General features: G+C 31.4%; 1 protein-coding gene across 2 annotated transcripts in view; it reads left to right on the plus strand.

The window, feature by feature from the left end:
- Positions 1-14,749, plus strand: part of LOC6041687 — a 204,589-nt gene that overhangs the window by 155,384 nt on the left and 34,456 nt on the right. For both annotated transcript variants that reach the window (XM_038266684.1, XM_038266685.1), the window contains one exon: positions 11,116-11,588. In XM_038266684.1, coding sequence (XP_038122612.1) covers positions 11,116-11,330 — 215 coding nt within the window. In that variant the 3' untranslated portion in view covers positions 11,331-11,588. The remainder of the gene's footprint in view (positions 1-11,115; positions 11,589-14,749) is intronic.

Below are 14,749 nucleotides of genomic sequence, written 5' to 3' on the forward strand. Positions count from 1 at the left end.
TTTTTTATTTTAGAAAATAAGAGCAATTCTCTACGAAATCGAAAAAAAGACTAATATTTCAAAAGGGCCAAACATTCAATATTACGCACTTTTGAAATGTTAGTCTTGATTTGAAAAAATAAAATATTGTTTTCAAAAAGATAGGAAAAAATCACAAATGTTTCATATTTTAACATTGAATATCAGACCATTAATTGCTGAGATATTGACATTAGAAAATGGTGGGCTGTTTGGGTGCGACTCAGAAAACATCAATTTTCCTGTTTTTTAACTTTTGCATGGCAATATCTCAGCAACTAAGGGTCGAATCAACAAAGTTCAATAAAGCAAAATATAGAGAATTTTCTCAACCTTCAAACATATTTTTTTTCAAACATGGGCACTAATTTAAAAAATGAAAAACTGCGACTATTTTCAAGTTCAAGTTATGGCTATAACTTGAAAACGGTGCACTTTATCAAAAATTCACTAAAGTACTATTTGATTGCAAATTCGATTTTACATCGAGAAATGAAGTTGGAAAATTTTTGCGACCAGTATTTCGATATTTTGAAAAAATCTGTATTGATTCAACAAATCATAACTCCTTCAAAGATTTGTTGCTCATTCTGGAAATTTCTGAAAAGTTGGCAGTTGATGTCCTCTAAAACATATCAAAAAAAAAAGAAAAAAATACTGCAAATCAAGTTTTAGTGACAAAAAGCTAAATAAAAAATCACCAAATTTTTTTTACCGTGTATCTTTTTTTTCAGTGTAGTCCTTATCCATACCTACAACTTAGCCGAAGACACCAAATCGATCAAAAAATTCCTTCAAAAGATAAATATTTTTGAATTTTCATACATCATTTTTGAATGGACAGCTGCCAAATTTGTATGGACAATTATATGGACAAACTAATGATGCAAAATGGCTTCTTTGGGCATACCGAAGGCACCAAAAAAGTTTCAGACGGATTAAAAAACACAAAAAAACGAGTGACCGAAGTCTTAGAAAATTGCTCAAATAATTATGATAAAACAATACATTTGAAAAAAATATTTTTTTCAAAAATCATATTTTCATTGTTTCTGTTTATTATTTGCTTTTTAATGCTTAGTTTTATTTTAAATAATTACAGTCAAAACATATAATTCGAATAATTAAGTAAAAACTTTTATATAGAATATAGAAAAAAAAATCAAAAACAAAACTGGCAACACCTTGTTATACACTTTTTTCTTGACTGCCTTAAACTGACGGCAAAGTAGCATCAAAAACTGATCCAACGCGGCTAAAATTATCAGAAATGTTAACATTTTTGAAAGGGATAAGCTACTTTCAATTCAATAAATTCAGTGAAATCCTACTTTAAAAAACTTAATTAACTCAATTCATGGAATTAGGTCCAAAATAGGTTCTAGCTGCTAGGTCCAAAATAGGGACATATCCCTAGTTTCACGACGGAATAGCAAGAAATATAATTTTTGTGATTCAATATCCGAAGTGAATGTTTTCCCTTGCCGTCGAATAATCGAGTCTGGACTGTGTTGCAATTTAGAGTTTTAAATACCAAATAATACTGTATATTATAAAAATTGTAATAAAGTGACAATCCATCCAAATTTCGCTTCGTTTGATATTGCAAATTGTGCAAAATTTGAGTTTTTAAAAAATGTGGTATTTTGTCAGAGTTTTTTTTTCTAAAAATGCTGAAACAATTTACAAAATTTTGAATTGTTTGATAATTTTGATGCAAATTCTGAAAATTTGAATATTTTTAAACAAGATTTTGATGAAATTTCAAGTATTTTACACTAAAATTTAAAATACAGTGAAAATCCATTCAAAATTGTTCGTCGATTCATCCCATTTTGCAACGATATATGGGTCATTCCAGGTCAACTGAGTACACTTTTGGACTCGACCTTCACCGATTTGGACCAAACTTGGAGGGAACGTTTATCTATCGATAGTTAACAGAAATCCCAAGTTTGGTGCTGATTGGAACATCCCTCTATTTTTGGCACCGCCCTCTTTTTTGGCGATTTTCTAAAAAACTTTTTTTTCTTTTAATCATAACTTTGCAACCATTTGAGCAAAAGACTTTCTACAGGTTGCATTTTATAGAAAATTGTCCAAGGAATTCGATAAAAATAAAATTTTAACCCTTAAATGCCCACTAATATTATATTTTATCGTTTTAAATATAAAAATTCAGTTTTGACCAATTGCTTATATTTTTATTTGTTTTATTCTATCACCATCGTGTTCCCCGGACAATTTTACATTATAATCAATGTAGACTTCAAACTAAAATGAACTATTGACGAGATACAGCGATTTTACTGAAAAAAGTTTGATTTTGCGCAGCACTCGGAAGTTCATGGTGTACTTTTCAACAAAAAGGAATGAATCTCGCATAATTTGGTTTTTATATGTGAGAAACTTATTTCGGATTTGAATTCATAGGACAGAGTGCAGTGCAAAATCAAACTTTTTTCAGTAAAATCGCTGTATCTCGCCAATACTTCATTTTAGTTTAAAGTCTATATTGATTATTATGTAAAATTGTCCGGGGAACACGAAGGCGATAAAATAAAAAAAATAAAAATATAATCAATTGGTCAAAACTGAATTTTTATACTTAAAACGTTAAAATATAATATTAGTGGGCATTTAAGGGTTAAAATTTTATTTTTATCGAATTCCTTGGACAATTTTCTATAAAATGCAACCTGTAGAAAGTCTTTGCTCAAATAGTTGCAAAGTTATGATTAAAAGAAAAAAGTTTTTAGAAAATCTCCAAAAAAGAGGGCGGTGCCAAAAATAGAGGGATGGTCCAATCAGCACCAAACTTGGGATTTCTGTTAACTATCGATAGATAAACGTTCCCTCCAAGTTTGGTCCAAATCGGTGAAGGTCGAGTCCAAAAGTGTACTCAGTTGACCTGGAATGACCCATATTGTGAAAAATAGTACTTTTAATTATGCTGCTATATAGAAAATATAACAAAATCATTTTAAGAAGTTATTTTAAATGATTAATCCTCGATAAAATTAGCGATATCGTTTTCGAACTCTAATAATGGTTAATTTTCGTCAACGTTCTTTTTCGACCGTTTTGAAATTTAAACTACTAGAAATTTTCTAATATTTAAATAACAGCAAAAAAACACATTCTAAATTCTGTTTTTGCAGTCTTTTCAACATGACCAGTTCTTTGAAAATGAATTGGTTTCTCAACAAAAATAATTTGTGTAGTTTTTGCAAAAAAAAAGAAAAAAAAATCGGCGAAATGACCTTCGGTGTAGTGTCCATTTGGCAAAATGACTTTCGGCGAAATGTACCAGATTTAAAAGGAAACTTTAAACGTATTGCAGTATTTTTTGACCAAAAATTCTGAAAAATACCAAATATTTTGGGTTAAAATGATATTTTTACATGGACACCCAAAATATGACCAAAAATCGATTTGTTGACACTTTGGCTCAATTCTGAGGGCAGATTCAGATTTAGCGGGAAAAACATATATTTGGACAATTTTCGAATTTCGTTAGGGTGGTCCTACACACTTTTCCCTTGAAAATTAGACATTTTCAAATGAAGATATCTCGAGTTTAAAGAAAAATACCCCTAGGATTTTTCAGCGTTTATAATGCAGTTTATAATATTTCGAGATATTCGAGTTTTAAATTTGCATCTTTTTTACTTTAAAATGGCTGTAACTTTTAACCCTTAAGTCCAAATTGTCTTGTCAAAAAATAAAAATGGTCTTTTTTCAGAGCCCTAAAAGTGCCTCGAACAGCACTTTTCTCTAAAACTTAACCCTGAAATGCCACGTTCAAAAAACTGATTTTTGAAGGTTTGCTTGGATGCTTTCTATAAATTTGGTCGTAGAAGGCGTAGATTATGAGATAAAATTTTGGTGTCTTCGACAAAGTTGCTTGGATTGGCAAGCCCGTCAACTTTCTGGAAGACAAAAAAAAATCCCAAAAATATTCCTGAAAAGTTAGATTTTCAAAGTCACCCTAATTTTAAACCAAACCTAAAGTTGGCCTTTTCTATTTGCAACAACTCTTCTGAAGACACCAAAGCTCCAAAACTTCACCATTTTTCGGAAAATTAATTTTCACTTAATTTTGCGATCTGAACCACTGTGCATACAATTGACCTTAACATTTTTGAAATATCTACGCCAAAGTTCATTTGCCAGAACCATTTTGGAGGTTATTTGGCTAGTTCCGGTCAACCTGGAACCGGTTTTTGGATAGCCCAAAAAAGCTCAACTTTGAAGAAACCTCATCATGTTGCATATCAAACTTCATAAAATCAAAAGATATGACAATTTGAAATAATGCCGTCGACTTTTGACACAAACTGGTCACTTTGGAACCGGTCCCAGGTGGCTATTAGGGGACACTTCCGAAATAGGAAAGAAACCCGTCATGTTGCATATCAAACTTCATGGAATTGAAAGTTATGACGATCTCAAGTCATGCCATCGTTCTTTGAGCCAATCTGGTCCCTGAAAACTTTTTTAAATTATTTTTGGCAGATATGCTCTTAAAAATTGTGATCTTCCAGCAACAACCTCCACTAGAGCTGCTCTTAAAGCTTAACCCATAGCCTACTGAGCTTCAAAAAAAACACACTCCAAAACCCAAAGCAACCCACGCGGCGAACGCATTTTCATCATGCGAAAGTGGAAATTCCACCACTTTTCCAAGGCTTGCTGCGCGACCCCCCCCCCATCGCGCAACAACTCTTTTCCCTTTTCGCCCAAGTTTTTATTTAACTTTTTTTTATATTTTTGCATCACAAAAGGCAACCGGGAGAAAAATGGTTTTGTCCACTGAAGTGTGGCGAAAACGGAATAAAAGAAAATTATTAAAACATATACAGTCGGAGTAGGCTGTGAGTGGGGGAAAAACTACAACATTTTTTTTATTATTGCACGACTTTGCGACCGTTCGGGAAACTCGGGGTGAAACGGGACATAAAAGGAAGAAGGGAAAATATATTTTATGATTCACTGCGTGAGTGGTGCCGCGTGTCGTGGGAAGCTGGGATGAGCGGGTAAAGGGGTTCTTCCCCAAGATGATGATGCAATGAGCGGAAAAAATTAAACAAAAAAGGGGAAGAAAACGCAGCCGGCTGCGAGGGGATGGGGAGGACCTCCATTTGAAATAAAAGAAAATTTTCTTTGGAAAAATGAGTGCTTTTCTGGGCACGAAAGCAAGCGCTGGCAGGGTTGCCAGCTGCGCCGCGCTGCCACGCCACAGAATGGCCACATCGCAGTAACTCTCGAGAAAAAAGGGAACACAACATTTGCTAACCGGATTGTTCCCGGCGTGACAAAAGGGACAGAGATCCCCCCCCCCCACTAGAGGGGAGGGGGGAATGAAAATGATGGCCACAATAACGATCATAATGATGATGGCAGGAAAATGTAAGATTTTTATCTGTTGCGATGGGTTTTTTCTCTCTTTCTCTTTTTCATTTCTCGTGAGTGAGCTTTACAATCGCAGCATGCCATGCCAGCATGCTATGAAAAAAAATGAAGATTCTGATTTTGGAGCGCTGATTTTCTGTTGTTACGGCCAGTCAATGGGTGCTTGGATGAAGTAGAGCGTACAATTTGGGGAGCCTGTTGAAGCGAGCAACAATGTGCCGCTGAAAAGTAAGGGGGGGTTTGAAATTGATACAAAATGTGGGTTTGTGATATTTATGTTGGTCATTTGATAATTTTTATTTAAAGCATTATCTTTTTGGCACTGTTCCCAGAAATCCAGTATGTTTTTCAATAACTGGCCTTAGCAAAAAAAAAGACTTTCTTATATTGTTGATGTATTCGTTCTTACTTTTTTTGTATTTTTTGAGGATTTTTTGTACTTTGAAGTATAAATTATATTTGAGAAGAAATCGTTTTCATAAAAAATAATCCGCTTTCAGTATAGCATTTTTATCAATTTTACTTCAGTACTTATCGAAATTTTCGGTAGAAATGCTCATAAAACCTTGTACAAAATTCAATTACTTTAATTTCAAAACTTAAATCAATTCAAATTTTATCAGTTTTTTGCCATGACAATGCAAAATTTTGCATTTTAAAAATTAATCAACTTGAATTTAAAACAAATCTTCAAAGTATTTAAAAAATCAACAGTGTTGCCAGTAAGAAATCTGTGAAATTTCTGAATAAAATTACTTTTTCTACCTTAAGTTTCATGAGCATCACCTTATTTCCCACCCTGAATTATTTCAATTAAAATAATTTAATGCTTTTTTAAACAGTTTTATTAAACAGTGTTGCCAGTCAATAAATTCTGCAATTATTAAATCAAATATTTTTTAAGCTTCAACTAAATTTCTCACCTTTGAATATTTCGCTTTCAAAAAATTCTAGTTCTGCAAAACCGTGTAAACAAATTTATTCGACAATGTTGCCAGTCATATATTTTTATAACCTTCGACTTTTTTAATGCAACATCTCAATTTTCGCACTTTCGATATTTTCCATTCAAATAAAATTAATTCGATGCCTGTTGTTTAATTTTGGTCAACAGTGTTGCCACTTTTGCCAGCAAAAAAATGTCTAAACTATTTAATTATAATAATTATTACTGCTTATACTTAAATGATTCTTATTCCATTGCATTTTCTTATGTTTACTTTTTTAACAGTGTAGCAACAAATAATTTAAATATTGAATATATTCAGTATTAAAAAAATATATGATGATTAGTTTTCAAATAAAAATTCAAACTTTTTTGAGCATTCATCTTAATTTTACACCTATAAATTTTTAATTCAATTTATTAAATTAGTATCTAGAGCAATCATTATGTTATTTCTTTACATTAAGGTGAAACGGGACGCTAGTTCTGACACAACACCTGGTAAACTTAAATCAATTTCTGAACTCGACAGATTGCTTGCTATCGATATATGTAATTCTCTTCTGGACAGCAAAGTTTGAATAACTCGTAAAGAAAAAATTGTTATATCAATTCAAAAGAAATTAAAACAAATAAAAATATTTTTTCACATTTGCCGCTTATTTTTTTGAAATTTTTTATGCTTTACCCAAAAATGTATGAAAAAGTAGTTTATGCAATTTGTTGTAATTATCAGTAGTATTTATAATTTTTAGCCATCAAAAATGAAGTTTTATAGAATTTATTTGAATTATTTGGCGTCAAGATAAATGTCAAAAACTAAAAAAAAATGTTTCGAAAAGTATTACTTTTTGATACAATTGCTAGAAAGTTGAACTTTTCAGCCCTCAAATGGAAGCTGAAAAGTACTTTTCAGTTTTGGATACTCTTGGCGATGAAAGGTCATTCGGGAATGACAAGAAAAGTAAATTCAAAAAATAATAATTTTGTAATGATATTCAAAAAACACATTTTTAAAGAAAATTGGCTCTAAATGTTAAAAAAAATTATCGTCGATTTCGAGTAATCCTTTGAAAAATTCCATTGTCATCGTTTTTTTTTCGCTTCATTGCCAATTTTTATAATTCAGTTTTCCAATGAATCGTCCAAACTTGATGATTTATAGATTTATTTGGCCTAAAACTGTAATTTTCGCTGATTTTCAAAATTCCAAAATAATCAAAATGATTTGATTTTCAATGATTTGTTGGATAAATTCAACAAACCAAACTGCTTTAATGATTTTTCATGGTTTTTCATATTTTTTTGGCAAAACAATTTTTTTCAACTTTTTTTTTGTAGAAAAATGGAAATCATGTTTTTTTGCTCTAGGGACCATCCATAAACCACGTGGGAAGTTGTTTGAAATCTCTCCTCCTCCCTCGTGGACAATTTCCATACAATTCCCCCCCCCCCCCCCCCTAAGGTGTCCACGTGGTTTATGGATGGTCCATCGCCAAATGAAAAAAACAATTTTAATCAATTTATTATCTAAAATGACTTATTACTACTAAATTAAATTGTTGTTAAAGGTGTAATCAGTATTCAATTTGAATTTCTGAAGAAGTTTTGTATTCCTCTCGAGCAAAGCCTACTGAGCTTCAAATCGTCGAAGGTCTAAGCAACTCAATTCAAGACAGGGTTGCCAGATCATCATATTTACTTCTCATTTGTTAAACTGAGAAAATAGATGATGTTAATCCTTTGTAGATAAAATATTAGTAATAATATATTTTTTTATGCTCTATCTGAAATTTTTTTAACAAATAATTTATCAAGTTTTGTTGGAAAATTTGGAAAAACATGTTTTTTATCGATGCAAAAAAAATACTTTTGATGGTTTTTCGGATAAAACAAAACAAACTTTGTTGGAAAAATCACACAATTTCTAAGCTTATTCCAAACGTTGTCATCGATTAGTGATCCTTTGTCAATAAAAAAAAATTAAATCAACAGTGCTTGACGGTTTTTTTTATACAGATTAGAAATATCTAATTTCATCGATTTTGAAGCTTTTTATTTGGTTTTGATGTGGTCGTTCGATACAAATTGTTTGAAAACTTGAAGCAGAGCCTTCTGAGCTATAAATATGCCAAATATGAGAGCAACTGCTTTTTAGGCAGGGTTGCCAAATTTTCAAATCTTCCCCTAGTTTGTTTTGTTCAGTTAAAAACAAAAAAAAAGAATTGTTTTTATTTATTTGATAAAAAGAAAATTCTCAAAACTCAATTTTTTTTTTGTTAAAATTTTTAGTTTGTTCAAATGTCAATGTTGACAACCAAAATCGTAATCGGTTTGTTAAATGAGAAGCTAAAAAACAATCCATTCAAGTGATTTCTTCTTGTAAACAATAAAAAGCAATTCCCGTCACTAGCGAACCATTAAATGCAACACAAGCACACACAATCCCATCCTGGCAACAAACTATCCCAGCAAGCCATGACCGGACCGGAAGCATGCACCTGGAATACGACCCCCTCCTCCTCCTGCACACTTCAAAATTCCCGAGAAAAACGCAACAACTTGCCCTCTCGTCCCTCCCCAAAGCATGCCATGGAATGTGGAAAATGTGTCACATAAAAGTCGGTTCTGTCGGACTGGCCAGACCATCCCGGTATCGGAATGACCTCCCGGAGACAAAGCGCTCATCGCAGCACAGCAGTCCCGGGGGGAATGTGGCAATGCAAGTGACAGCGCTAGCACTGTGAAGTCCCGCTCATTGTGGAAACGTGTTTGCAAAAAGAACTGACAGAATGGTTGATGAGATATTCGCTCTTACCCAGCGAGGGAGTTCTGAAGTTTGCTGTAATTCTGTAGCCTCAATGAATAGAGAGCATCGAGATGGAAAAGTTTTCTAATGACAAGAAAAACGGTTCCGGTTCTCCGAGAAGAAACGGACTGCTAATTGCTATTAGCTGTAAAACGAGATGTTGCAGCGCCATCTTTGTTTTTTTTTCAGTGCTGCTCTCGAGCTGTCATTGAAAATTAAAACCCGCTCGACCTTCGCGGGGTGCTTTGTTCCGTGTGTTGCAAATTGCAGCGAATTGAACGCTCAGAATGTCAGCGCAAACTTGATTAAACGACTTTGTTTGTCGCTTCTTTTTTTTTTCGTCGATTCCGAGAGCTGTCAAACTTTTGCGGGCAACGGCGCTTGCCGAGATCATTAGGGCGGTGACGGCTCTGTGACGTGCAGCCAAATTTATAAATAATGAATTGCCGCTTTTTTCCTCCACCGTTGTTTGGCTTATTGTTTATTCATCACCCGTCATCGATTATTTTGACACTTGCTGCCGCTTGTTGCTCTAACCAGAGCAAACAAAACAGCTTCAGGGCGGGGAAAAACAACAAAACTGTTCAGTATTGCTCAACCACACTTCAATTTCCGCGCCTCATTTACATTGGGAAAACTCTGCGTGCAGTGTTGCCAGACTTTTTGAAAGCTTAAAACGAAGAAAAATGTCAAAATTGTCAAAATTGTCAAAATTGTCAAAATTGTTAAAATTGTCAAAATCGTCAAAATTGTCAAAATTGTCAAAATTGTCAAAATTGTCAAAATTGTCAAAATTGTCAAAATTTTCAAAATTGTCAAAATTGTCAAAATTGTCAAAATTGTCAAAATTGTCAAAATTGTTAAAATTGTCAAAATCGTCAAAATTGTCAAAATTGTCAAAATTGTCAAAATTGTCAAAATTGTCAAAATTGTCAAAATTGTCAAAATTGTCAAAATTGTCAAAATTTTCAAAATTGTCAAAATTGTCAAAATTGTCAAAATTGTCAAAATTGTTAAAATTGTCAAAATCGTCAAAATTGTCAAAATTGTCAAAATTGTCAAAATTGTCAAAATTGTCAAAATTTTCAAAATTGTCAAAATTGTCAAAATTGTCAAAATTGTCAAAATTGTTAAAATTGTCAAAATCGTCAAAATTGTCAAAATTGTCAAAATTGTCAAAATTGTCAAAATTGTCAAAATTGTCAAAATTGTCAAAATTGTCAAAATTGTCAAAATTGTCAAAATTGTCAAAATTGTCAAAATTGTCAAAATTGTCAAAATTGTCAAAATTGTCAAAATTGTCAAAATTGTCAAAATTGTCAAAATTGTTAAAATTGTCAAAATTGTCAAAATTGTCAAAATTGTCAAAATTGACAAAATTGTCAAAATTATCAAAATTGTCAAAATTGTCAAAATTGAAAAAATGGTCAAAATTGAAAAAATCAAAATTGAAGAAATTTTCTGGAAAGCTTGTTTTTGTGTTGCTTTACAATTTTCACCAATCTGGCAACCCTGCCTCGCCAACTCCCAGCCAACTGAGACGAAGCCAAATGTTCGCGGCGCATACAAAAATTCAACAAAACCGTTAATCATCGGCACTTTCCCACAGCCTCCTTCGGTTCGGCCCAGTTTTGCCACAATTTTAAAAACAAAAAAAATATGCTTTTTTTCGATTACTATAACAGAGCCCTCTGGGGAGAATATTGATGAAGTGGGCCCAATTTTTCGTTCCCATGCGAACTCGTCAAAACCATGTCGAAATTTCAATTATTTTCCACTGGAGAAAAACAACAACAAAAAAAGCCGCCAAACCATGGCCTGCTACGTGACTAATTACGGCCAATCATTCTGGCTTTAAATCGTGGAATTTTTTCATCAACCTTCAAAAATTTAATCAAATTTATCTCTTTCTCTCCCTCCCCCTCAGTCGACATCGAGCAGAACGACCTGACGTCGCCGGAACCGTCGACGGGTTCGCTGGCGCACGCCAAATCGGACGCCGTGCAGACGTCCAACTTCCAGGCGCCGGCGTCCGGCATCTGCCGGAACCTGCTCGCAGTGCAGTGCGGGATCGTGCTGCTGCTGTTGCTGTACCAGCGCCGGTCGGCGGCCGGCTGGTTCCTCGTGACGTCACTGTCGTAATTTGGCAGCGGCCCCTCGGCGCGCTTCCTCCAGGGTGCCCCGCCTACGCCTACTACGATTAAGAGAGAGAGAAACAGAGCTAATTCTAGTGTTTTAGAAAAAAGTGGGAAAATTGATGTTTTTCGCGTGGTGTTTTTTTTTTTTTCTTGTCTCTCCACAAAATGGTGCAGCTAAACGTGCGGTATTTCCGGGCGGCGACAACACAGTAGGCGGGGTACTGGGCGGGGAAGGCGCGACCCTGAAGCACAAGGCGACGAGGTAAGTGAAAATTTTGTTTAATTATTTTTCAAAATTGCAATTCTAGCAACACTGCATATACTGTTCCAAACGTCAAAGCAGTGCACGCTAAAAATATGTTCCCTAGAGTTGTGATGAAGAATTCAATCCAATTATTTTAAAAAAATGTGACTGTTTGTTGCGACAAAAATAACTAACAACACTGCATATAAATGTTCATCTGTAAAATTTTTACAATTTTGCAAATTTAAGGTATGTTGTTCAGAAAACGTTTTTTGAAATTCCATGCAGAATTTTGCTTCATTTGACGTCGCTGTGACCAAAATATTGAAATGTTTGAAAAATACATAAATTTGTGAATTTGTTAGTATCTTGTATGATAAATCATTATGGCATTGTCAAGTCAAACGGCGATTGCTCTCATGGGTCACCCATATTTCAAACTACAAAACATTGAGTAAATTTTAGTAAATACGATTTTGCGGAAAAATTTCAATATTTTATTCAAATGTAAACGTTCACAAAATCCGCGCGAAATTTTAATTGGTGTTTGTGTGAAATTCGAGTACATTCTACAAACACGGATTTTGTGGAAATTTTGCTGCTTTGTGATAAAAAAAATCAACGGATTCAATGGAATTATGACATCAACATTTCGGTAAGTTTGATTTTCTTTTAGAGGCTGTAATTTAGTAACCATTGGTAAAATCTACAATGTCACTTAAAGTCTTGTTTTCTGACCTTTTCGAAAAAAATATTTCCAGGAGCTATTAAGTAAAATTTTCAACAAAACCTTTTCAACGTTTTTCAAAAAAAAATCTAAAAATTAGCAACACTACCAAATGAATTCTAACCAACTTATGCCATAGCTTAAAAGAATACAAAACTACAAAAATACAAAAATACAAAAATACAAAAATACAAAAATACAAAAATACAAAAATACAAAAATACAAAAATACAAAAATACAAAAATACAAAAATACAAAAATACAAAAATACAAAAATACAAAAATACAAAAATACAAAAATACAAAATACAAAAATACAAAAATATAAAATACAAAAATACAAAAATACAAAAATACAAAAATACAAAAATACAAAAATACAAAAATACAAAATACAAAATACAAAAATACAAAAATACAAAAATACAAAAATACAAAAATACAAAAATACAAAAATACAAAAATACAAAAATACAAAAATACAAAAATACAAAAATACAAAAATACAAAAATACAAAAATACAAAAATACAAAAATACAAAAATACAAAATACAAAAATACAAAAATACAAAATACAAAAATACAAAAATACAAAAATACAAAAATACAAAAATACAAAAATACAAAAATATAAAAATACAAAAATACAAAAATACAAAAATATAAAAATACAAAAATACAAAAATACAAAAATACAAAAATACAAAAATACAAAAATACAAAAATACAAAAATACAAAAATACAAAAATACAAAAATACAAAAATACAAAAATACAAAAATACAAAAATACAAAAATACAAAAATACAAAAATACAAAAATACAAAAATACAAAAATACAAAAATACAAAAATACAAAAATACAAAAATACAAAATACAAAATACAAAAATACAAAAATACAAAAATACAAAATACAAAATACAAAAATACAAAAATACAAAAATACAAAAATACAAAAATACAAAAATACAAAAATACAAAAATACAAAAATACAAAAATACAAAAATACAAAATACAAAATACAAAAATACAAAATACAAAAATACAAAAATACAAAAATACAAAAATACAAAAATACAAAAATACAAAAATACAAAAATACAAAAATACAAAAATACAAAAATACAAAAATACAAAAATACAAAAATACAAAAATACAAAAATACAAAAATACAAAAATACAAAAATACAAAATACAAAAATACAAAAATACAAAAATACAAAAATACAAAAATACAAAAATACAAAAATACAAAAATACAAAAATACAAAAATACAAAAATACAAAAATACAAAAATACAAAAATACAAAAATACAAAAATGCAAAATACAAAAATACAAAAATACAAAAATACAAAAATACAAAAATACAAAAATGCAAAAATACAAAAATACAAAAATACAAAAATACAAAAATACAAAAATACAAAAATACAAAAATACAAAAATACAAAAATACAAAAAAAATACAAAAATACAAAAATGACAAAAATGACAAAAATGACAAAAATGACAAAAATGACAAAAATGACAAAAATGACAAAAATGACAAAAATGACAAAAATGCCAAAAATGCCAAAAATGCCAAAAATGCCAAAAATGCCAAAAATTCCAAAAAAATCCAAAAATGCCAAAAATGCCAAAAATTACTAAAATTACTAAAATTACAAAAATTACTAAAATTACTAAAATTACAAAAATTACAAAAATCACAAAAATTACAAAAATTACACAAATCACAAAAATTACAAAAATTACAAAAATTACTAAAATTACAAAAATTACACTAATTACAAAAATTACAAAAATTACAAAAAATACAAAAAATGACAAAAATTACAACTTGAAATTAAAACTTGAAAATTAAAGAAAGATTGAAGTGGTTATGTTACAGACATAACCAGTATGACAAATTTCACAGGAATTGGAACTGGAACTGTTCGGAAATGTCAATGTAGGGGAAATTCTCGTATCTTTGGCAGGTTAAGCTCTCGCTCCTAACTCCATCCAATTTGCTGATTTTCACTATTTAAACAACTAATTTTGCAAAACTTTTGGTAGAAACTTGCTTGCTCACTTCTTATTGAGCTATTTATCACTCGATTTCAGTTGAAAACGCTTTTATTTAGCTTTAATTGCATGTCAAAGTTCTGACCTGCCAACATTAGAGGCACGCTGGAATTAGATGCTGTTCCCCTAAATAGCATTCAACTCATATCCAAACAAAAACGCTTCTATCTCGCAGATTGTCCCGCAGTTTACAGCTCTCACCTAATTTGGACTAATTCAGTTCATTTTGCCACATCGCTGAAGCTTTTAGCTTATTTGCAGTCGTCGTCGTCGTTTCGTTTGTCGTTTCTGAAGCCACCGGATCTTCCAGCGAAGCTGGCTCCCACGACGTTCGTGTGATTCGCTTCAGAAAAACAAACATCAAAAGTTAGTCGGA

This window comes from Culex quinquefasciatus, chromosome 1 (assembly GCF_015732765.1).
Source record: "Culex quinquefasciatus strain JHB chromosome 1, VPISU_Cqui_1.0_pri_paternal, whole genome shotgun sequence".
NCBI classification, from domain to species: domain Eukaryota; kingdom Metazoa; phylum Arthropoda; class Insecta; order Diptera; family Culicidae; genus Culex; species Culex quinquefasciatus.